This window comes from Lucilia cuprina, chromosome 2 (genome assembly GCF_022045245.1).
Source record: "Lucilia cuprina isolate Lc7/37 chromosome 2, ASM2204524v1, whole genome shotgun sequence".
NCBI classification, from domain to species: Eukaryota; Metazoa; Arthropoda; class Insecta; order Diptera; family Calliphoridae; genus Lucilia; species Lucilia cuprina.
The window spans coordinates 1,924,303-1,951,348 of record NC_060950.1 but is presented as its reverse complement, the minus strand read 5'-3'; the positions used below and the strand labels follow the sequence as shown (position 1 = coordinate 1,951,348).

The window sequence follows — 27,046 nt, the reverse complement described above, 5'->3', positions numbered from 1 at the left end:
AAAAAATCAAAGAAATAACAAGAAGTTGTAAATAAAATTTAAACACAATTCAACTACAAAACGTGTGGACATAAATTGAGTTTTCTTAAATGTCATTTTATTATGTTTGTCTGTAAAACAGCCTGTCGATCTGTCCGTCCGTTTGTTTAAACGTCTGTCCATCTTAGTGTCCAATTCATCCATCGTGTTGCAATAGTGCGTTTATGGAGGAATTGAATACGCAGCAGCAACCAAGCAACCGACCCACTAACGACAACATGCTACCGTATTACGACATGCTGTCATTAAGCGAAATTTTCTTCTTTTTTCTCCACTTCAGCTGTTTGTTGCGATTTTACATTTCTTTTTGAAGCATATATTTTTTCAACATGTTGCAAGCTTTGCTGTAGTTTTGTTTTTGATTTGCATAAGTGATATTAGTTGTTTTGACCAAAAGGTGACAAACATTTTAAATTCAAATGTTTGTTTTTTTTTCTGTTCTTTTGTAAATGCGTTTGAGTGAGTGTTTCTTTCGCAACTAGCAGCCACATCTTTGATGTTGCATTTAGTGGACAGTTTTAATGACATTCTAAATAAAGTAGTTTTATGTATATTATTTGTACGTCAGTCATGTTGAAATACATATGAGAGACATTAAGAAAGTATTTTAATTAAAAATGAATTTTTATAAAATATTTTTTTTTAATTACATATGTACCATTTCATAAATATATTATGGAAGAGTGCAACAAACAGAACATAGAACAAAAAATATAAAAGTTTTATCTATAAGTGAAAAAATCTTATATTGTGTTATAATTCCCGAATAGTTTACAAAAAATTTCATATAATTTATTTAAGAAAATATGAAGCAAGACGCATACCTTTTTTCTCCCATTTTTTGAGAGATTACATGTAGGATTGAATACTTTAAATGTTAAATTTACCTTGAGTTGTAATTACTTGGCAATGGATACATATATTCCGACTTAGTATGTCGGAATATATGCAGAATGACTATTAGTAGACTATAGAACATGTAAATCGAAAGTTTTGGAAAATAAATGATATGAATGAAGCAGGTAAAGTTCCAGTTAATGGTTTGATTCAGGTAAAAATTCCAATATACAAGTGTCAACTCTTTTATCTTGTTGTTTTCTATTATATAGTTAATCATTCGACTATTGCTAAAGTATTTCTGGTAGAAATGTTTTTAATACAGACTTGCCTCTGGCATGTCTGATTTTTTTATTCCTTTCCACTGACTCTGAAGGGATACAAATATGCAAAACCCAATGAGTTCTCAAAAGAACTGCCTTGTACTATTTCTTTCACTCGGCCATATGCTCATACGTGTATAAAAATCAAACAAAACTATTCAGGAAAAATTTTTTTAATCTCTGAATAGAATGATCGTCTCAGAATTTCAAAAGGACCAGAGATATGTATACTTATTTAAGTACTTACCAACATTTGGATATGAATAAATAAGAAAACATTTATAAATTATCGTTTTATATGGATGGCATTTATTGAAAATCTGTATAGAACTGCATATTGTCCTAAATTTAATTTCTATTGTAATCAGGAAATCAAATTCTCATTTCATATGACTTGTTTTTCTCTAATACTTTTTTTTATTTTTCTAGTGGTTCTCCTAATTAATGCAACTCAATTCACTTTCATTAGTAAAAAATATTTGGTTAAGTTTTTTCCTTCTTAATACCAACAATCGTAAAAATGTGACATAGAGCCTCGGGACTAAAACTCATTAAACTCAAATGGCGCTATAGCAAAGAAAAATAAAAATTAAGATACAATTTTTTATTACAAGATATTTTAACACTTAAAAACACATACACAGACAGACACATACACAAATTAAAACCAGAGAAAAACTGCTTTCTTAAGGCCACTTACGTGTATGTAACTTAAGCATGTACAAGCATGAATGTGGCAATTTATGATTAATTTGCACACACTACTGCACAAGTACTCAGGCCCAAGGAAAACTACTTCAAATCTAATGGTGAAGTAGAGCGGGAGCATACTAGACGTTGTATGACATTTAATATCCTGGAGGATAAAACCAAATTAACAGCTGGGGCATAATTTTTCATAATGTCTCTATTTTGGAAATTAATCGTGATAAGAAAAACTACACACAAATTAAAAGAAAAACGTTTATAATTCAAAACGATAAAAAAGAAAAACATGACAATTTATTTTACAAGTAGTTTTTTAGTTTTGTTCATTTGCAGCACTTTAAGGAACGTGTCATTTCCTCAATTAGTTAATTGTGTTTTTTAAGGTTTTAATTTGTTTTTATCTTTTGTGTGCGCATCACAGTACCTGCTGACAACCAGCCAGCCAATCTTCCTGCACAAGTAACCAACCACCTCATTGTCCTTTAGATTTACTTACTTTTATATTATCTTATCTTTAAGAATTGTGATCGGAAAACATGAGGCACACGATATTAAAGGAACGAATGAATCTTTGTTTCAAATTTACTGTATTTCCTGTTGTTTTAGTTGTTGCTTTTATTTTTCTTCCTTTTGCGGATGAATGGTTGAGTGACAGACAGGCTGGGTGTTAATTGAGTTGTTGAAATGTTCATTTTGATGAAGGCTCTGTCAAAAAACCTTTTCAGTTGTATTAACTCTCAATAGACCCGAGGTATAATGAAGTATTTTGTTTATAAAATTAAAATAACATAAAATGACTATTTCCAAGTTAAAATTTTAATATATATTTGTTTTTATTGATATGGAATTTCATATCGATTAAAAAGTGTAGTTGATTTTGCAAAAACCAGGTTATTCGATAACGAATGCATTTTAGAAGTTTTACATTTTAGAATTATTTTTAATCTATTTCTATTTTCCCTTTTGAGGGTTAACACAGCCAAATTCGTTTCCGTAAAATGTGCGTGCAACAGACACTTGAAAAAATTTCTACGTTTAAAGTAAAAATTATTTTGTACACAAAACAAATGGGCAGACATTAATTTTGACACTTGACTAATTCGTCACACACATATACACATTCTTTATTATTAAACACACAAACAGAAAAAGGTGGCTTTATTTTATGTTTCAAGGACTTTTAGACAATTTATCCCGTGTCAAAAGTGTTTTAAAATTTGTCAAACACAAAAAGAGCTCGTGCTGCAAAAAAGGCAAGTGTAACAACAAGTGTTTTTCCCATTGTTGTACTTGTTCGTTTGTTTATTTATTTTCCTCAAAAAAAAAATAAATAAATAAATATGCAAACTTGTTAAAAACTGTGAAAATTTCTTGAGAGCTCTTTTAATAAAGAAAAATTAATAAAGTGTTTATTTTGTCGTCTCGTCTTTAGATGTTTTTGTTTTTATTTCTTATCATCACGTAAATTACTTTTTAACATTATTTTGCTTTGAGTGTGTTTATAAAATAAGCTTTACATTTTTATCAGTCATTAAAGTCGCCATAATGTCTGACAAATTATGTTTTTTTAAATGTAAAGTGAAAAAAACACCCAATATTTTTCAAGTAAAAGCTTTAACGACAGCTGTTTTTGTTTTCTTTTTTTATAAATTGCGATGGCAAATAATTAAAAAATACAACTAAAAAAGTTGTTGTATTTAACTGCAATTAATGCAACAAGTTGTGATAATGTTTATTAGTTTTTATACCCTACACCACTATACTATGGAAGGTATTAAGGGTTTTGTGCTGATGTTTGTCGCGCAACAACCTTAAAGTATATCGATCAGTTCAGATTTACTTTCTAAATCGATTAACTCATGTCCGTCTGTCCATCAGGCAGGCTGTCCATGTTTGCAGTCCATAATTGTAAAGAATTTTAAAAATTGTTAAAATCGGCCTATTATATCTCATAGCAAATAGACCTTTATAAGAACTTTTTAGATCAAAACAATGTCAAAACTATCTAAAAATATCTACATTTTATATTCGTTTCTCATTAAACATACTTTTCCAAAAACTATCCCCATAAAAGAAAAATTTTGATAAAATATACGTTTTGAGAAAATTCTCAAAATATCTAATATTGTAAACCCTTTCACCAATTGTAGCGCTTCAGTTAAGAAATTAACATGCACTTTACAACGACAAAGGCGATCGTAATTAATTTTGAAAAATTAGACTACATTAAATGTAATTAAAATCAAACCAAGATTATAATTTACTGGGCAAACTGCAAAAAAATTACAAATACAAAAACAAAAATGAAATGAAAGAATAAGAAATATAAAGAATTAAAATTTTTCTATATAATAAAATAATAAAAGTCATATATGGGTACTTCGTTATGCACTCGTATGACTGTTTAATACTATATATATATTATAAACAATTCTTTAATAAAATAAAAAATATATAAAAATAAATATTAATGGTTACATTTCAATATCACTTAAATAAATTATTATTAAATATTTGACTTGCAATGTAAACGGTATTAAAATGTTGGGAGAATTGTTAGACTTTAATATTTTATATTGGCAAAAATTGTCAGTTACTAGATGTTAGTATGTTATCATTGTTATATTGTATATGGCATTTAGTTTAAATATTTACGTACTGCTCACATGATGCATTCTCAGCGTTACAAAGTGGTTTATCTTTAAGTAAAGTAAGAAACTAAGGAGCTTAAAGACTTATAAGTTCCCTATGATCTTTTTACATTTATAAAAATTTGCTGAAAGTTCAACTTTATGATGATATCTCATCAATAAATTTCTATGAATCTCAAAAATTTCCCCAAATAGATTGTAATTTACAATACATGTGATCATGGTTTCGAAACAGTAACAAATAACATCAATGATTGAAAAATTATTTTAACTTTACAATAACGTTTTAAGTTTCCACTATGAAAGCGTAAATAGTGTTCTCAAGACAAGATCGGTTGTAAAGTTATCAAACTAAGAATGAAATTGTATGTAGCGCAAAGTATGAAAACTTGTCGTTCATATTTTGTGTTTATAAATAATAAAAAAATGAACCATAGAAAGAAATCTGCGGTTTTTTATATTGCTATAATAAAATTCAGTAATCATTTGTAGTTTGTAGTATGTGTATCTCTTCGAACAAGGAAAGAACAAGTGTTTCGTTAATAAGAAATAAATTTCAAATTAATAAAGAAAATTAAAAAAATATATAAATCTTTACAAAAAAATTAATAGAAAATTTTCAAATTTTAAAAAATTATGTCCTCACACCATACTTTTTCGGGTACAAATTTCGAATGTGATCATCGGGCGCAACTTTCAAATAGTGGCTCCATACATCGCATGTTAAAATATTGGCGCAATAATTCGAAGAAGAAGTCCAAAAAGCCGGTGTTACAAAAAAGTTCCAGTTTCATAGAGTATCGTAAAAATCAACCCTCAAATGTCGTCTATCAAAGATTAGAAAGTTATGATGAAGCAAAGTTGGAACAATTAAGGTATGAAATTAGCTTTTAATATAAATCGCAATTATTAATTGTATTAAAAATAAATTCAATAATTTCCGTTAGTAATAAATCTTAGTCATTGCTTATGATTATTAAAGTTGTTACATGAGTTGTTGGTCTTAAAAAAAAGAACTACTAACACAATAGTTACGCTTATGTGTTTAGGAATTTTAAGTTTTTTTCGGTTTGTTTCAGTTTTAATTGTAACTATGAAACATTTGTGGGAAAATGGGGAGATTGCACTAAAGGTTTAAAGGAGAAAATTGAAATAAATTAATTAACGTTATTGGATTTTTTCTCTGTGGTCATTTTATGAATATTATGTTTATATTTATAGTTTATCTTTTTTTAAACAAATAAGTCATTAAACTTTAAGTTATTTTTTCAGGGTTGCCATAAGATTGATTATAAAAAATATTAATGGTATTTATGAATTAAGTGATGAAATTATTGTAATATTTTTCCTCACCTTAAAGTATACAAATCGGCTTAGAAATCCTTTCTGAGTCGAATTAGCTATGTCTGTCTGTATGTATATGTAAAGCTTGTGCGCACGCTACAGGTCGCAATTTTCAAGATAATTGTTTGACCCAAGGACGAACGCAATTGAAATCTTTCCATTATTTCGCCTATACCCCCCATTGTGCTTTTGGGGATATAATTATGTTAGATGTTAGAGTTTGTCAACAAAAATCAGCATAACTTAGATTTATTGAAGTCTTAATGACATTGCCGATTTTTGTAATGATCGGGCCTCATTCGAACTCAGAAAATGACTTGAAGTTTAAAATTCACTTAAAAACACCAATAACACGATTAAATTATACATAAATAATTTTGATGTATTCGTAAATTCCCCAGCCCAAATTTATAAGGATAGGCTAATATTTGTTTGATCTAGGTGATATAAGATCTACTTTCTTTAAAATGATCAAGTCTCTTCATATTTCTCTCCATGTGATGTTGAGACAACTTAGAAAAGCGCAGCAATTGTATTTACATTGTATGCCGTTTAATATTTCTAATGACTGGTTGCTTTTACATTGGAACTTATCTCAAATTATTATTGTTTCTATTTTCTTTATCCATTCCATTTATTCATTTGAACAGGCCGTCTGGAGCACAAAACACAATCAGCAGCATCTGTATTTGTTTTCTATGTTCAAGTAACATTTTCTATTTTTTCTTTCTTTATTTTAGAATTACTTTATCTTAAAAATAGGTGTAATCGTAACAGTTGACAGATGATTATGTTTTTCATGTGTTTTTTCTAACGTTGTTGCTGCTGTTTGTTGTTACTTTTAAATTAAATAGATATTTGCTTTGATTTTTTGTTTAATTGTTTAACTTGAGAATCTTTATTAAAAAAGCCGCTGTATAAATATGGATTAAGTATAACCGTTACGGTGAATAAATATGAATAAGTTTAATTAAAAAATATTAAACAAAAATTAAAAAAACAAATATACATACAATATGTAGTACAAAACGTACATATTTTTATCTAAAGGTGGGAGGAGATCTTTTAGTATTTATGCTGCCACCGATTTTATAATAGCATATATGTATGTATGTATGTATGTATGTATGTATGTATGTATGTATGTATGTATGTATGTATGTATGTATGTATATATATCATCTCATAGTATTCGATTAATATATATTTCTTACCAGTTCCAAATCGCAATCTATAACAACTTTTAAGAGATTGCGATTATCCGTTGTACCTACGTAAATCCCCCCGAATATTTCAAAAAAGTATTTTATTATTTCCCAATTTGTACTATGTAAAAATTTTTTATCACAATGTTGTCCTGTTTTTATTTAAGCATCCTATCTAAATAAGTCACCAAGTTATTAGTTACAAATTTTTGTCTAAAAATGCATTCCAGACAAAGAACAGCAAAATCATAATTAGACTCAAACTAAACACTCGCTAAAACTATGAATTTTTGCCTAAAAACCAACAACAGATAAAAAATCAGCATAAACGCCAACCAACAAAAACAATACATTTTAGTTAATGATTGTTGCTATTATTGTTGCTGTTAGATAATGATGTTCATTTTCATCATCATCTTGGTGTTATTATCAAAGCTCCAAACAAAACAATGTTCCCACATGGACACTGCAAAAATACAAAATAAAACAACACACACACACACACTTACGCTTCCAAATAAGCAAACAAAACCTACGAACGAAATATTAAAGCAGAAATACAAAAACAATACACTTTATCAGTAAACAAATAATTGCGAGAAACTTGAGAGAATTAAAAAAGGGGAGCTCTCAGCAGAAGTTCCAGCTGGAGCATAAAAAATTAATATTTTTTTTTTCATTTTGTGTCCACATTTAACAATACCATCCACAAAGAGAGTTTTTGTGTGTGATAAAGAGAATTTGTTTTAATTTTTTTTTTTGGGGAAACACAGTGTTGCTAACTATGTAGAAAAAATGGGGGGAATCCATTTGAAATTTATCGAGAAACAAATATTAACTATATAAGTTATACGTTCCGAATGGATTAAACATAAATTTTTAACCCAAAAACCTAAATATACTTTCCTATAGTATTTATCTGCGCTAAAATCTCAGAGTTTTCTTTATTACAGCTCTGAAACTCCATTTTTGAGACGTTTTAGTTCGTTTCTGTCATCTTTAAACATGTATGCATTGGTCCTGGTTTAAAAATTCAACAATCTTTATTATTGTAAAATTATCACCCAGTTTTTCATTGATGTTTTAGAGTGGGCTTTTCGAAGTTATTTAAAACTAAAATTTTTGGAATTTTTAATATTTCGATATTTAAGTTATCCAAACATGCTTGATTTTTTTAATTGTCAAAATTAGATTTAGTTTAAAATTTAAAAAGTAAAAATGTATAGCCGTCGTTCATGTCCGAACATATGACATCAGTTATGAGATAACATAAATAATTACTTTCAAGAGAGAAATTTTTATGGGGTTAACCAGAGTTAATGATGATCATTACGATAATATTAACCGATTTCAATTAATTCAATAGACTCTGAAAGGTATATTCGAAGTTCAGGATACGCTATTCGTAGCGCAGTGGTAAAGTAGATGTCTATAACTTTTGAAAACAAAGATTGCTTCACAGTATGTACATAAAGGCGAATATCGGATCAATTTTTATGTGTCTAACAAACATAAGCAAAGACACACAATACACTCCCACTATAGTGGTGTAGGGTATAACAACAACATTTAGCAAAACATTCATCATTTATTTTGATTTTCTTTTATATTTTCATCGCTTATATATGCGAGTACTATTGTAATGCAAAACTCTTTTTATTTCAAAGAGAACCAATAGCTCTTACTTACATTAATGTTTTGTTTACATGTTTTTATATATGCATATACATTTATTTCTACAGTAGAACCCTTATAAAAAGAATTTGTTATACGGTTAACATTGATTTTAGTACAACGGATTAGAAGTTTTTATATAACGAATTGGATCACAAAACATGCTGAATCTTTTAAAAACTAGTCTATACCAAATATTTATTATTTATGTTGTTATCTCATACATTACTTAGTAATAAGTGGTTGTTGTTTATAATATTATTTAATTTTGTGGAACAGTAGTTTAAAAAATTATTAAAAAAAATATCTTATAAATAAGAACATTAAATAACATAAAATGCAACTTCTTAATGGAGCATTGAGTTACCGGATAAGCCGGATATATTAATTGTGTAAGGTCCGAAATATATTTTTTGATCTGTCTTTTTAACACAGTTTTACTGTATTCTTTTGTATATTTTTTTGTTTATTTTCTTTTAATTTATTCTTTATACTCAGAAAATAATAAAACGAAAATAAAAATATAAAAACACAACACATTTTAATGCCGGTCGGTCGATTGTTTATCGCGCATACTTCTGTCGATGGAATGGAAATGAATGTCTGTGATGGATTTGGAGTATGTGTGGTATTTTACTGCTGTTGTTGTTTTTGCTGTTTTGTGGAACATATGAGACCATTTTTTGTGTGTTGTCTTTCTTCGACAGTGTTTAAAGAGGAGATTTTGTTTTATTTGTGTAAGAGTATAAATTTTGAAATTAAATCTCGGTTGTCGGAGCAGATTCGTTGGGTTGTTGTTAAATTTTTCAAGTTTTTGTTTCCAGCACATTCATATTGTGGTTGCATTTGAATTTCTTAAGTTAGCAACTATTAGTTTTACTTTAAAAATCTAGCAGAGTAGGTGGACGGTCGGTTGAATACGTGAAAATTTATTTTTTGAAAACCACGCAATTGAAGTATAAAAAAGACGTTCGTTTAAAATAATTTTAAAATATTAACATAAAATAATAGTCAATTATTTGCACACAAAAGTAAAATTCAAGTGAAAAGTGTGAAAATAAAAATCGTTGAACGATTTTTCGCTAAATGCCAAAAGCAGTTCTTAGAGTGCAAAAGAAAAAGTAACGGTAAAGTGTAATGCAAAATTAAACAAAATTTAATTACTATTCAAAACCAATTGCCCACAACAAAAGCAAAGAGTGAGTGAAGAAGTGAAGTGAATGCAATGATAGTGATTGAAACGTGCAATAAATCAAAAATATTTGAAAAATTTGTCGTCGTTGTTTAAGACGACAAATAAATGTGAGACGTGTTTTGTGGTCAATAATTAATTAACTGACCTTTCTCAAAACATACTACCGTGTAGTACGAGTATGTTTTAAATCAAAATTATTACATTAACCAAAAACTAAAGAGAGAAAAAAACAAAAGTACGTAATTTGTGTATGAACACAAAATTTCACCGGTTGCCTAATAGCAGCAAAGTGTTTGATAACATTTTTGTACAAAATATAAATTTTAATTTCTTTAATATGCTTGAGTTTATTTTGCCAAAAAAAAGAAATGTCACGTGTCTAATTAATCAATATAAATTTTCATATTAAAAAAAGCAACAGCAACAATACCTATAATAGATAATTTCAATAAATTTCCACATTCAATCAAAAGTGTCAAAGGAATCATTTAACAGTAACAACAATGTATATGTATGTAAATGACAGCAACAACTAAACTGTCAAATACAGTTCATTAACCACCACTACCGCAAAAAGTGTTATTGAAGGAAAAAAGAAAGTAAAAACAAAGAAAAAATTCATGCAAAATCAAAATAAAAACACATAAATTTACATTAAATGAGTAGTTGTCAATAACGGTTTCTTATTAATAATAACAACAACAATCATAAATAAGTTACAAAAAATAAAAACAACTTAATGCCCATGTAAGCAACCAACAACTACAAAAACAGCTTCACAGTATAAGTTTCTTTTTTTTGCTTCTTGTCTTTTGTCCCCAACTCTTCCTCTCGCCTCCTTTCATTTTCATTAATAATTTACAAATTAATGCGTTTCTCATACGCATCTCAGTCAACATCATTATGATTTTCTTCATGTTGTTCCTCTCTAATTAAGAAAAAACTTAATTTGCATACAAAAACACATGAGTGTGTGAGCTTGTTTGTGCATTTAAGTGTAAATGCAGTCTTAGTATTTTCTACCTAAATCGATCTCTTTTTTATTGAACATGCAGAAATGTGTTATAAAATTATTAAAAAAAAACTTGAATCTGGTTTTTTGAATGCCGTTATCATTATGATATGATTTCAAATACGAACGGTATACTCGTTTATATTGTGATAAATATTAGAGAACAAGAGCGTAGTTATGATATGATCGATATTGCCAATGATAAATTCATTGCCCCTGAACTCTTTTTGACACTTTTATGGAGATCCTAATTATTTTTAAGACTCAGAAATTAACTGCCTTATGCAAAAACAATTATTAAGTTAACAATGGTTGTTTAAACCTGTTTTATATGGAAAAAGTGTGCAGTAAACCATTGTTAACATTAATAATCGTTTTTGCATAAGGCCCTTAATGTTTGGAGTTTGCTTTTATTTTAAACTGGAAGATTATTTGTTATTAGAATATTTATGATGATACATACTTTTTCTTTTCTAAGTAGGCGATAGATTAAAGACTATTGTACAGTCTTTAAGCTATCCCATTATTACGATTCTTTTGATGTAGACGTGTGGTGCCAAATTGGACTTGAGAATTGTTCCCTTCTCTCAGTGTAGATCCCAGAAATTAATATTAAAGCACTTTTTTGTTAATAGAACTTTCCCGATAAGATTATAATTTTACTAGAAAAAAGTAAAAATATAATTTCAATAAAAGAAACGAGTCATATATAGTAAGTATGTACGTCGTACATAAATACTTGTATCAATAGCAACATATTAATCACCCAAATGCTGCTTGTAGTTAGTAAATACAAAAAAAAAAATAACAACGTCGTAATTTTCATCATAATCATTGTAGACGTTATAAGCAAAAAATAACTTTCTTTGTAAAAATAATAAATTAACTTTCATTTAATTAATATTCATAGAAATCAGGATATTAGTTAAGGAATCTTAAATAGATATTAGAAAAATGCCTAGAAGTAGAAGTGTGGTATAATTTTTTAAAACGGGTTTAATACAAATTAAATAAACTGTCATAGTAACATAATTCTCAATGACAACTACTTACCATATGCATTACAAAGAAGCAGTTAAGTAATACATATGTTAATTAATTGAGCACTCTTATAAAGTTTTTAAATAATTATCATGTATAATATTTTTATGGGAAATATGTGAAAATGTTTGAAATATTCCAGAAGCCAAGTTATTTATCCGACCTTCCCCTAGTTTTTTCCAAAGTTTAATAACTTAATGAACATTTATTTAAAACCAGAACAGTTGTCTCTGATATAAGATAGCACGATGTCATTTAATTGTTTGTTCTCTATTATATATCAAAGCAACTAAAAAACATCCGATACTCCAAAAATTATGACAAACTCAACATACTCGCCCTCCTACGGTGAAGTGCATGAGTACAATGTGAAAACAGGTGCAAAAACCACATTCCTTTAGTCAAGAAAAATCTATCTTTTTCCCAAAAAATATTTTGTAAACATGAACACGAAAAAAGTCACAAAAAAACTGCACACAAATCCAGAAATAACATGAACTGAAAAACACAACATCTTTTCACAAAAAACATAAAAAACTTTGTTCAACTCTGTGCAACAGAGTTGATGACAACGACAGCAACCGGTGCTGGTGCCAGTGCCAACGCCAGTACCACTACTTGGCTGTGGGCCAATCATCAAATATGTTGGCCATAAAATAGAGAAGTAGCAACAACATAAAAAGCTGAATAAAAAAAGAACTGAATTCTTTTATACATTTTTTAGCATTATTCAAGAATGGAGGGCACGCAACACGTTCCTATCAACCTGATGAAGTAAAACCGCTAAAGCCATTAATTAAATTCGCGTGTTGGCTGTCTGTTTTGTGTGCTCGCTCCATGTTGTCTCTCTCCAACGAAAATCTGTAGATAATAATTTTTTCCTTCTATCCATGAGATGGTACCGTTCTGCATTTGGTAGGTAGCAATGTTTTTTTTAAATTATGAGAATAATTCGTAAGTTTTTTTTAATGATTCTTGTACTCGCATGGAACGCATCAACGAATGTGTAAATGTTTGGGCATTAGAGCAAATCATCTTTTGGTTTGTCTTTAAAAAAAACACAACTTTGTTGCAATATTTTGTAGTATTTTTAAAAATTTATTTAATGTTGTTGAAAGTTGCTGGCGTCTGTTTGTTCAACAAGTTGTCGTTTTGTTGAGATCATTTTTGTTTTTAATTGAGTTTATATTGATGCATTATTGTTACCACATTTTTTAGTGTCATGAAAATGCAACATTTCCATATAATGTTTTCAAATTATTTTAAACCAGTATTGAATTTAGTGAATTTCAAATGACTTGAAGAGGAAGGTCGTTTCTAATTAAGTTTATGAGAAAATTGTGGTTTTTGTGTTGCAACAACGTTGTTTAAAGGAAATTGCAAATCGTTTCTTACATTTTTAAAATGTAAGAAGATGCATCTATTTAATGGGTATTAATAAGCCAGGGGATTGATTAGAGAAAAATAAAAAGGACAATATTTATATTTTAAAACGCTAATGAAGTATAATGTTAATTTTTTCTGCATTTCTCTAAGTGTAAGCACAAAACCATTTAACCTTTGTAACTAGAAAATGTTATCTACTTTTATAAAAATATTTCCTTTTTGTGTTCAATTTTACTCGCGCAATACACTACGAACGTTTACAGATAAAACTATTTCAAATTGTTTATGTTGTACATTTTCCTATAACTTAAACTTACATACATATGAATATGTATGGATGGTGGCTTTTGTTTACAATTGAACATATTAATTGGTATTATTTTTCAACCATAAAATGACATACGTTTGCAGCAGCAACCAAACAATAATTTTGAAAATTGTAAAAATATGTTTGATTTTTTCAATAGATTGTATTTAAATATTCAAAAGAAAAACACACACTAGATCAGATGTTTATGCCGTCAAGATCAATAGATGGTTGAATGAATGCATCATTACAATTGTAAGCAGTATGGTACTTAATGACCCAAAATAACAGCAGACAATGCACACACAGTCAGTCATTTAACATTTTTTTCCAAAAATACCATTTGTTACATCAATTTAAATACCTTCATCTTCATTTAACCAAGCAAACAAGACAATATGCAGCAACACGTGAAATAATATTTATTTTGTTGACATTTTAACAAACAAAAATTATTTTTATTCTTTTAAAAATCTGTAACAATAGAATAAAATTAAACATTTTAAATAACAAAACATTATTATATTTTTTTAAGTTTTGTTTGTAAATATAAAAGTTTCCAAAACGAATTTTAGTTTGATTAATTTTTTATTAATTGTTGTTTTTTTTTTTTTTTTTGTTTCATTGTGCAAACATACTAATGATATTTGTATTTAATCTATAAAAAAATATAAAACAAACTTTTAAACAGACGTCACTAACTGTTAATAATTACTTAGTTGCTAACTTACCCGGCTGTATGAAAGGAGGCTATTTTAAGAAAAAATTTAACCAGTTGAGCATATTCTAATGATTAATTTTCTTTAACATTGGGACAATCCACATTATGAGAGTAATTACAGTTTGCATGACCTAGAGGTAGTTTAGTAATGATACAAAAGTTAATCTAACTTTTATAATTTTTTATTTCTATGAGAATAAGTACTTGGTAGTGGATATGAACTATAGGGGATTAAATATTTTCAAAACTGCGTAGTAAGCGGCATCAAAATTTAACTACTTGTTACTGCTACATTTGTATTTTTTGCTTTATTTCTTCGATTTAATTTTATCTCCGAAATTAATAATAATGCAGGGTATTTATCGTAAAAATATTACAATACAAAAACTATTTTTCATACATTTAATAACGTAATCTTATCTAAGATTCGTAATTGTCAAATGGCCTTCACGTACCAGCATTTTGATATCGTTTTATTTATTAAAAAAATAGAAATTAATAATAGTAAAAAAAATTTCATATTAAAAATATCAAACGAAATTTTCCAAAAATAGAAAACATTGCAAATTATTGCGCCAAAATGGTTTGGAAATAAAATGTGGAAAATTTTATAAAATTTTACACAATTTTCAAATCCCAACTAAACTTTAAAATCGGTCTAAAACATCTTACCTTGACCTTTAAATTGTATGACAATAAAGAGAAAAATAAGAGTTTTCAAACTGTTTAAATGTGAAAATAAAAAATTTCAATATATAAAAATAAAAATATATAAATATGTATATCATTTATATTCGTCTCCCCCTTTTATTAAAAATTCTATATCACAGTTTGTCACATCTATCATTTTAACCACTTTATTTCGTTCAGTGCTTTTACAATCAATTCAATTTAATCACCTGTTTCATTCAGTATGTTATTTTGTTGCGAGCAATTTTTCTGTTGATTTATATTGTAGTTCGTAGTTCATTAGTATGAGTATATTTTAAATTATTCTACATTTCCTTTTTAATTTGCACTATTAAAGTCAAACGGAAACATTTCATTTCCCATGCTCTCTTTCGTTCAATCATCATGTGAGTGTGTGTGTGTGTGTGTGTTCGTTGTGTGCAAAATCGGAATATTTTATTATTAGTTTGTTGCTTTATTTTTACAAAATTGTTACACAGTAATTTGACACCTTATATCAAGAATGCCAGACAATCATGATTTGAGATTTATTTGAAATTTGTCGGTTTAATTCTTACTTGAAAAGATTCATAAGCCAAATAGAGTCTATTTAAAATCTTAAATTTTTAAATTCTCAGAATTTTCAGATATCGGTATTTTTTAAATTAAATATATAAATTATTATAACGTTTTCAATTGTTAAAAAAACTTTTTTTAATTTTGAGTTAGATTTGAAAAGTGTCTGGCATCTCTGAAAATATATTTTTCGCTTGTGGGTGAATGTGAGAAAATAGAAGAGTGAGAAGAAATCTATCATACATTCATCATTCGTAGAATACTAAATCATATAAAATAATAACTAAATATGTAACTAGAAACAATTTAAGAACTCTACTCATACATTTGACAAGCTAGACAAATCAAGAGAATGACTGAAACGTTTGACAGTCTATCAAATGATGACGACTTACTAAATGGCATAGTAACCAAGTGTAGTAAATAATTGAATAAACTATGAATGATTGAATTGTCTACTTGGAAAAGTAGAAAAAAATGATCAAGTACAATAAAATTTAAATATTTAGAAATAAAGAGAAATCTTGCATGAATAATGAATTTTTACATTTAACAATATCGAGAATAAAATTGAAATTTAAAAACAATTTTAAATTTGCTTCTTGAATTATAAATATTTTATAGTAAACATGATCTTCTTCTTAAATCAGCTAAAGTTTAACTTATTTTTGTTAAATATGTAATAAACTTGAAAACTTGTCTTAAGATGTCAAATTATTTTATACTAAGGACATTTTTTGGAAGATGTTTTTGTGCCCCAAATATCTTCAATATTAAAAATGTATGTTATCAATATTTATTGAAATAATTAACCATTACTGCTGGTAAACAAATTTTATTTTTTCTGTTTTTAATAAACAGTTGTTGTTTTTTATTAAAATTTCTTTCGTCTTTATATTTTTCGTTCAAAATTTGTATAAATCATAAAAAGAAGCAATAAAAACATTTGACTAAACAATCATTTGCTGTTTTTATTAATATTATTATTTATTTTTTTACTTGGTATTGTTGCTGTTGTTTTTGTTGTTGATGGTGGTACACGTAATTTATTTAAAATCAAGCGGAGCCACAAAGTCTGGCTACGGATTTTTTAATATTTTGGATTATTCTTCTTCTGTATTTACTCAGCAGTGAAAATATATTTAGAGTATTGTTTTTTTTTTTGTTCCACAATAAAATAAGCTAAAGTAAAAATTAAAAAAAAAAAACATAAATAAATAATTTTTATATTACCGTGACAGATTGTGAGAACATGATCAAATAAAAAAAAATCAAACATTATTTAACAAAACACAAATTTAAAGTGTTTAAAAAAATTAATTTATATGAGTAAAAATAAACAAGCTGACCTCTAAATACGGTTCATATATAAAATATTCAATTTATTTATTATGTTTTTAGATCAATAAAGTTTAAAAAGAAATTATACTAAACAGAAAATGTGAATAATAGATTTATAGTATAAATGTAAACAAAAAACAACTCAACTCTAAAAACTAATTTACATAAAACCAGAAAAAATGTCTTACAAAAATTGGCAGCCATTGTTGTGAGCTCTCGAATTCATTGTCGTTTTATATGTAAATTGTTTTATTACACATAAACCAAATATTATTACACCAAAAATTAATTTAAGTTATTAAAATATTATAAAACAACTACAATAAAATTAAAACGCCAATAATTCCCTTTAAAAAGTTAAATTGAAAAAAAAAACATAACAACATAATGTTAAAAGTCCAAATGATGGAACAACAACAAGTTGGTGGAGGTAACAATGATTCTAACAGAGATTCTACTACTTCAACTACTAGTGTTAAGCAGCAGCCAGAATCAACATCACCCAAACGCATGAGTAGTGGCGGTGGTGGTGGCAGTGGTAGTATTATTACAAAAACACCCACCTCATCGCCCTTACATCATCCAGTGCCACAGAGACAAATGACTACTGGTAGTATTAAGTCGGCTAGTCAGGGCTCATCGCCTGCAGGGTAGGTACATTATTAGAAATACATACTTTTTATTTTAAACTTGGTTTAGCAAAACTATTTCTTTATTGTAATAACATTTTAATTAATTTAATTAATTGTTGTAATTAAAGTTCTTTTTTACTAATATCTAAAACACTCCGTTTTGACAACTCCACTTCACTCGTCAGATGTAGTATTGATGCTATACAATACTCCATCATGTTACCTTCAGAAAATTCAAGATATAGTTAAGATTAGTCTCAGACATCTCACCAAAGTTATATAGTGACTACCAAGAAAAACTATTTCTCTTAACGGCTAAGTAGTAGAGATCCTAGTAAATTATATATAAATAATATAAGTTTTAACATGAAAAGTCGGTTTGCCTTAAATGCAAATACTTTGTTCATGCCGAATGAAATTCGTTTAACGTCACAAAGATTTGTTACAGTATTTATTTAATTATTTTTTTTTGCTGTTATTTTTGAAATGTTTTAAAATGTTGACCCACTTAAACACCCACCGTATGCGGTGTCCCAATTTTGTATTCCTCACTGATCTTCAGATGTATTTAACTTGCCCTGATTAATGAGCGAAAAAGCATTCCATTCCATAATGTAGAGATTAAGTGATTTTTGTTACAAATTTAAAAATCTAATTTCACAAAATTAAAAATTAATTATACGCTTTTTAACATCGAAATATCATTTAGAAGTCCATGAAAAACTATTAGTTTTGGTCGTTATTTTTAAATAATCAATATTAGGAAATCGAAATGTGTTCTTTATTATATTTGTATGGAAAGTTTTCAATTGATTAAATGTTTTACCGCTAAGATATTAAGATCAAATTAATCAATTTTGAAAAGCATTATCTATCTAAATAATGATATACCATATATATCGAATTCCTTAAACTGGCTAAATTTTAAATTTTTACTTTAATTAAATTACTCGAAATCCTATTTATTACAAAACTCATTTTGCAAATTACAAATTAGCGGGCGTTTGTTTTTAATATGCATTTATTTATTTAAATCATCGTAATTTTCACTGTTTACAATAAAATCCCTTTAAGCCAAATAAAATTGTGTTTGAGCTTGATTAATCCAAGGGATGTAGGCAGAGACACGTGTGTAAATAGAAGGCAATTGAGCCAAACCACAAGGGATGTAACCCCAGGAAACAATACCAATCAATTCAGCAGGAGCATTTTCGAATTCCTTAACCAAGGGGCCACCGGAATCACCATTGCAAGCAGAGATGCTTTGTTGCAAAGAGTCCGAACATAAGTTGGTTTCATGGATGGGAGCATCAGCAGGCAAAGTAGCTTTACACTTGTTGAATTCTACAATTTGGGTGGTAACAGTTTGCAAAGTACTGGCAGCAGTTAAGACATAAGATTTAGGTTGACCCCAACCATACAAATGAGTTTCACCGTCATGGATTTCTTCGGGAGCTGGTAAAACAGCAGGTTGTACCCAGTCGTTGAATTCAAAGGGTTGTGAAACATGCAAAATGGCAATATCGTAAGGTCCCACACCACCACTATAGTTTTCATGTACTTTTCCGTAATCCACCACACGGGATTGAGTCTTGGCATCGTAATTGGTGCGCTTGTGGAGACCAGCAACAACACCCATACCCACAGGGTTGCTTATGCAGTGAGCAGCGGTTAAAATCCAGTTTTTGTTGATGAGAGTGCCACCACAAATGTGGGAGTGTTTAGAGGTTCTGCTTAAGGATACAATGTAAGGAGCGGAATGAGGTTCAGCATCTTGACCCTTAATAATGTAACCAGTTGCGAAACTGGGCATTAATTTTTGAGCAATATTGGATAACGAGGAGGCATTGGCGCAGGCCACCAATAGAACACAAACTACTAAAACTTTCATGTTTACTTTTCAATTGCAAACTGATGTTTGATGTCTTAATTTTGAGGTTTATATACCAAAATATTCGTTTAAAATTTTAATTTTACTTCAAGATAAGTCCTTAACTTTATATGCCTTTTTCTATGAGATTTCCTTAATCAGTGGCAAATATTAAGAATGATTTACAATGGATCCATAAATTTAAAATTGTTTTGTTTTTATTTTTATGTTTGAACTACTGATTTTTTAAATGTCTGCTTATAATGATAAGATTTGATTTTTTTATTTTAAGCGATTAGTATTTGAAAAATTGCACTATTAGATTAGCTTAACAGAATTGCACAAATATTGGAATTTTGTTTTGATTATAAATTTAAAAATAAAAATAGAACATAAACAAAGAGAAATTATATTAAGTCTAGGTGAACTTTAAATTTGGCATACTTCTCCAATATTTTTATCCCTCCTACAAATTATTTATAAAACAATTAATATTAAATATTTAACAGCCTTAATATTGTTTCGTATTTTATGTGATTTGCTATTGATTCAAAGCGTGTGCTCTTCGAACATTATATTCGAAGCACTTTTTCAGACTACTTAATTTTGTAACCAAAAATTATAAAAAAGTTACTTATAAACAAATTTTTATTACCTCTACTCTTTCAAATATTTATAAGTATAAAACCCATAAAAATCTCGATATGTAAAATAAAAATAAACCATGAATAATTTGACTCACTAATGTGAATTCTTTTCCACTACAAATAGTATTCAGTTCTTAAAAAATTTGTGGATTTTCTAAACAAATACAATTTTTATCTAGAATCAACACACAACCAAGCCAGACGGGTGCACGTTTGTTTTGAAATATTTTTAGACTTTTACACTATTTTCAGAAAATTTTCCTTTTTTCTAATTTATGATTTGAAAAGAATTTGAGTTTAAAGTTAAAGAACTTTCACGGCTAAATATTTGATTTATTATGACATTTGGGTTCTAAATAATCAATGAATGAATGGGTGAGTTTTATTGTTTATTTTTAGTTTGTATAAACGAACGATATAAAAATGGAATTAAGGGGTAAAATGGTTGGGTGTAGGTGGAAAATGATATTTAAGTTCCTGTCGCCTGTCTTGTGATTAGTTTAGCTTTTGTTTTGATAGTATTTAATCCATTTTTACATATAAATTGTTTACTACTTATTTATTTACTATTAAGCTTAAATATATATTTTTCCGATTTTTAATCCTTAAATAATTAGGGTTGGACAGTGATAGTTTGAAGTTTTTTATGATTTTTTAAGTTTTCTTCTAGATTGTTTTTAAAAGTGTTAATTTGGTTGACATGTTTGGAAACATTTATCACTTATAAAAGAATTTTGTTTGTCTTGATTTTTATTCGAAAGTGTGAGTAATGGGCCAACCTAAGACATTTTAGGGCGACTATTATTTTTTTTTTAATCCTACTCTACTATTGACATATTTTATTTTCATTGCTTCTGGTATAAATTAACAAAGATTGAAAACAATTATTATTGTAACATTGTTAATTAATGCTAAATTATTTCTATTATTATTTAATTATTATAAAGCATATGAATGTATTTTCCCCCAACTATAATACTAAATATTTATTTTTCATACACATATCATAATATTTCGCAATCACAATATTGTATATTTTGTGATAAAATTAATTCAATTCCAACCATTTAGTCGCCACAAATATGGCAACAATTGTTGGTGATTTTTTTCTTTCTAGTTATTTTTTTGTTTATTATTTGAACAATATACAATTTAATGAAACGAAAATGACAATATTAATTAAATAATAAAATTGTATTTAGTTGTTATTGTTTTATATTATTAAAAAACCTAATCACGTCTATTTGGCAAAAATATTAAAATAAAAAAACATTTATACCTTAAAAAAATCACACTTAATTTGTATTGTAAATATTGGAAAAAACAAAATAGTGAAGCAAAAAAAAATGTCATCAAACAAAAACAAACCATAAATTAATACATATTAAGACCAATATGAATGCTAAATAATTAAATAAATAAAATATAAAAAAAACAAAACAGAAATACTTAAATTACACACACAAATGCAAATAATTAAATACTTATATAGAAATACGCACGAACACTTTTTATTATTAGTGATAATATTTGTATATATTGGTTTTGTTTTATAATATTTTAATTTCATATAAATATTTAATGTGTTTAATTCGAATTCTTTTATAAAATTTTAACTCTCCTTGATATTAAATTTCTTGTTAAAATTTTAATCTTTGGATTAGGTTTCTTTTATAATTTCTTATTTCAAATTAGATTTTTAAGTAACAGTAAACATTTCAAATTTATCAGTAATTTAATTTTAAACAAGTAGGAAAGTATAGTCGGACATGATACTCTACACAAGTCAATATGTTAAAAACTACAAAAAGAAAGAGATTTTCTACAAGATGGGTCAAATGGGGTAGGTGTAAATATGGGCCTTTACAGACCGATAAAGTGATTCTGAGCCGATTTGTAATCTTCAATTTTGGTGTAGGACCAATATTATTGGGTGTTACAAACTTCAGCACATACGCATAGTACCCTCCCCACTATAGCGGTGTTGTGTATAAAAATTTGGATTTCTAATTAGGTTTTTAAATGTATTTTTTTTTTTTAATTTAAATTGCTAAAAGATTTTTAGTTGCTAGTGAATGTTATAATGTTTAATAAAAACTCAAATTTCTATTCAAAATTTTTGTTTTATAGCAAGTTCACACTAACAGTTGATTTTTTTTAAGTGTATAAAACCGGCTTATATTTCAAATAAAATGTATCAAAATTGATGTTTTTGTTTCAGAACAATACAAGTAAAATCTAAACGAATTATGTCACTATATAATTATATTAAATTTTTATTATGTGTGACAAACTATAGATCGATTAAGCAAATATTCAAAATTAAAATTAAAAAAAAAAACTAGTATTTAAACAAAAATTTACAGCTACAAAGTGAAAGCGAGAAGAACAACAAAATGTTTCACTTTCATTGTATGATTGTCTAGTTTTACTAATACTTAAAAAACTTATGTTCTTATGTCCATTAAAGAGCGAGCAACAAAAAACGTTCTTTAATATTTTTGTTTTTGTGTTACAGAAATATTTAAGTTTTAATTCTTTTGGCCTTATTTAGCATACATTGTTATTTGCCGTTGTTTTTTTTTCTGCTCCATCAAGCAAAAATTATTATTAAATTGTGGTTTCCCAAACTCGAACGCAGAATAAACGAACACCCAGAGAAGAAACAAAATAAAAATCATAATTTCAGCAACAACTTTTACCGCCTTATGCAAAAAATATTATTAAGTTAACAATGGTTGTTAAAACCTGTTTTTATATGGAAAAAGTGTGCAGTAAACCATTGTTAACTTTAATAATCGTTTTTGCATAAGGCCCTTAGCATTTAAGCACACATTAACATGACACTCGAGGCATAAAACAAACAGTCGTCGTATGTGACACTTGAATTTTTTTTTTTTTTTTTTGAAGCAAAAAAGAATTTATTAAAACTTGACAGAGCCAAGTAAATTATTCTGAAGAGAATGAGTGACACAAAAAATCATATATCAGATAAACAGATACAAATAATGAACACTACATGAGCAAAAACCCAAATGCCGACAAATACTGAAAAAACGTTATTTTTATTATTATGCCTCTAAGGGTAAATTAAAAAGATACAAAATAAAATTATTAACAAAAAGCCAACTTTTTTATGTTTGTTTTAACAACAAAAACTGCTATTAAATATGACAAGGAGTTGCCAATTTTTAATTTTTATCAAACAAAATAAATCAATGTCAAACACCGTTTAAGTACATTTTGAATAATCAAATTATAAACAAATTTAACATTTATTTGTTTTTTTTTTAACAATTTTGACACATGTCATTGTTTAAGGGTGAACATATAAAAGTCAAACTCTGTTTGTTTAACTTGTTGTGAAACAAAAAATCTTTTTAAAAAGATATTTAATTGATTTAAAACGGATTTATTTTCTATAAAAGAAAAATAAAGTTTAAAATTTATGTTTTTTCAGTTATAAAGTCAATTTTATTTTATTACCATGATACTTGACAAATAATGTCATGGTTTGTTAAAGAAATTTTTATAGACTTATTTTTCTTTATTGTTTTTTGTTATTTTTTATATTTTTTGTACCAATACCAAACAACTTTTAGACGTTTTAGAAAAAGTTACAGTAACAATAAAAATGTATATATGTAGATTGCAAAAAAAAAATTGTAAGGAATAAGTTAAAGTGAAAAAATATAACAAATAAATTTGTAAAAACGTAGAAAAATCACGTTTCCGTTTAACTCCACCTACACACCTCATAAACGTATGATGTAGGTTCGTTCGTACACTCCGAGGCATAGTTAAAGGAACATATTTTTATTAAATAAATAAATTAATTAGAGAAAAGTACCCGAGTCTAAATGCTGCAGATGTCAATTCTCTAGTACTTTTTAAAGTAGATGGATGCAAAAATGTCGGTTAAATAAGTTTGTTTAAGTTATTCCATAGTCCTATCACAGATCTCTTATAATAAAAAGGCCAGTAGCTTCCCATTTCTGTCTCATTATTAACTCGTTATTGTAGTTTTGGCAGTAATTTTAGCTAACAAACTTAATTCATTTAAGCCAAAAAAAGAAAATCTTCAATGTACCTGTTATCACCATCCTCGGTGTGTAAGAGAGTTGTTGTATACAATTTCAAACGATATTTTTTAAGACGGTGTGAATTCTTAAGAATGTAGACAACAAGTACAAGTACCAAAGTAGTAAAAGTCGAAAAAGAATCCAAAGAAACACATTAAAATAAATTTTCTTTAGAGGATTTTGTTTAAGGGTTGCTTCACTTGGCTTGAGTATTTAATCCAATTCTGACGACAAGGCATGTATGAGCTCCAAAGTGTTTAGACTCAAATAACAAAAAAAGAAGCACTACAGGCAAACACACTTTAAAATATTAAAACAATGACATTGTGTTCCTTGCTACACATACTGTAGAAAATCCAGGGAAAGGGTTGATAGGCTTTTGGAGAAATTTACAATTTCTTCTCTTGCCATGCTTAACAAGTTCTTCAATGTGTTGTTAGTTGCTTTCATTGTCCAATGTTGCAGTTACAAAAATATAGGGAAAAACGATAATAAATAAGAAGGCAACTTGAAAATAAAAAACAGAAAAGATGTAAGAAAAAACATTGGAAGCTCAGATGTCACGTGCATTTAAATAAGTTTTAAATTGCACACGTCCATGAGGAGAAAAATTGAATTAAAGGGAAAAAGTTTAAGTAGTAACAACATTTGACAAAGGAACAAAGAAAAGGATACAACAAACCCACATTTTGGTAAAGAACGCAAAAAAAAAAACAGGAGAAGAAAAGTGAAATATGTTGTAAATGTCTGCAAAATATGCAAATTATGTTATAGGTGCATGTTCTTAAAAACAAAGAATCTAAAACATTTCGCACACAAAACCATATAAAGATAGATTTTCTTATATTTTAAAACAAAATTTTGAAATGTAATAAAAATATCTAACATCAAATGATTCGTTATAATGTTGGAAGTTGTTAGTCTATTAGTTTATATGCTACAGGTTCGATTTCAATGGTATCTTGAATATATTTTTTAAACCAATGCCAACACTTCTCTCAGTGTATTTCCTCTATTTAAAAAACTAGTTTCTTTCATTAAAACACTGTTCTTAATTCTCAAGCTCGTGTACGGCGAAAGATAAAAAAACCGCCATCAAATCTGCTGCCGTAAGTCAATAAAAACTCTCAACAATAGATTCAAACACATAATGTAAAGAACAAAATTAAAAAAATTTAAATAATATTCACATCTAAGCTCGTTAACGTAAAAATTTATTGGCTACAATGTGTTAATAAGACACCAATAAAACTGAAACACCAGCCAAAATAATGATACATAGGCAGACAAATAAAACTAATAAGCAGATAGACTGAGGTATAGACAGACTTCATGTGACATATCTTTCATATGCCCTTCCAGAGTGTGAGATTTTTGTTTACTCTAGATTAAATAATAAATGACACATATGTTATATACACAGTTGCACACGATCTCGCTCTCTCCCCATTGTTAAACTTTATGTCTGATTTAACATGCAGACACTTTACTAAGACTTTAAAATAGTTTATCTTCTGTACATTAAGCGAATGCATTTCAAAGAGCTCGGGCGCTATTTTGTGGGTGTTTAGGTTGACTTGAATGTTAATTTTAGTAGATCACAATTTTCAAATTATGATCATGCTTATGATCAGCATTTTCACACCAGCTGAAGAGGTTGCTGTTAGAGATTAAAAATTAAATTTAATTACTTAAAAAAAGAAAAAATCAATATTTTCAATTTGACAAGATTGTGTGGTTTGGTGGTGGTGGTGACATTGAATTGTAATTGTTTGTGGCAAAGATATTTAAAAAAAAAATTAAAATAAATTATTGAAATTGTTATTTTATTTTAAATTACTTAAATTTATTGTTTTATGCCGTGGTAATAAAAAACCTATTTTACATAATACAGCAAAAATACATTAGTTTATTCATAAATTAAGATAATACAAGTAATCATTGCAATGATAATAATTTATTTGATAAGCAGTTTAGGAAGTATCAGTCTCTACTTTATAGCTCTAACATTCAAAACTAGTTTTAGAACTTATTTATGGTAATCGGTTCTGTAACCAACTTTTTATACTGATGTACTCATTCCGTGTGAAACACATTGAAATTGCTCATAGATCCCATAAAATATATATCTTCAATAAATTCTGGTTACATGTAAGATTCTAAGACAATATACATATATATATATATATATATATATATATATATATATATATATATATATATATATATATATATATATATATATATATATATATATAAATATATATATATATATATATATATATATATATATATATATATATATATATATAATTAAATATATATATATATATATATATATATATATATTATATATATATATATATATATATATATATATATATATATATATATATATATATATATATATATGTGACCGCCCGTCTGCCTATTGTTTGCACGACAGAGTTCACCAAAAAAGATATGTATTGAAAATGGGTAAAATCCCCCAAAGCCCCCCTACAAATATACATCAATAATATTATGTAAGAAGGTTCAGTCATCGTTAGGACAAGGTTTATTAAACATTTTGAAATATTTATATTTGACATACAATAATTCTGTACCTTTGGGGCATTAAAAATGAAACAAATCTCAGATATTTCTAAACATTCGTATATTTCCATAAACAAAATTTGATAAATGTCAAAGTGTCCCCAGATGTCTAAGCGTAGATAATTTACACTTTCAATATGAATGTGTACTTTGAGTCCTTTATTTAAAAGGGTTTTATGTGCATATGAAAA

The 27,046-nt window shown here is 27.3% G+C and overlaps 2 protein-coding genes across 5 annotated transcripts in view; one reads left to right on the top strand and one right to left on the bottom strand.

Moving 5' to 3' along the window:
• The window catches only part of LOC111688439 (rap1 GTPase-activating protein 1), a 208,451-nt gene that overhangs the window by 90,873 nt on the left and 90,532 nt on the right, over window positions 1-27,046 (top strand). Inside the window, exons 1-2 of one of the 4 annotated variants that reach the window (XM_046946519.1) lie at window positions 9,683-9,908; window positions 17,090-17,679. The exons of 1 other annotated variant lie outside the window; for it this stretch is intronic. In XM_046946519.1, coding sequence (XP_046802475.1) covers window positions 17,417-17,679 — 263 coding nt within the window. In that variant the 5' untranslated portion in view covers window positions 9,683-9,908; window positions 17,090-17,416. Of the gene's footprint in view, window positions 1-5,117; window positions 5,434-9,682; window positions 9,981-17,089; window positions 17,680-27,046 lie in introns of those variants that run through there. 2 more of the 4 variants (XM_023450953.2, XM_046946524.1) reach the window with 2 other exon arrangements.
• LOC111688454 (lectizyme-like) lies at window positions 18,665-19,562 on the bottom strand. The gene has a single exon (XM_023450970.2). It carries the CDS (start codon window positions 19,550-19,552, stop codon window positions 18,731-18,733), a length of 822 nt encoding a protein of 273 aa, XP_023306738.1. The 5' UTR covers window positions 19,553-19,562; the 3' UTR covers window positions 18,665-18,730.

Excerpts from the sequence above, each read along its gene's own strand:
- LOC111688454 (XM_023450970.2), bottom strand. The coding sequence starts at position 19,552 with ATGAAAGTTTTAGTAGTTTGTGTTCTATTGGTGGCCTGCGCCAATGCC.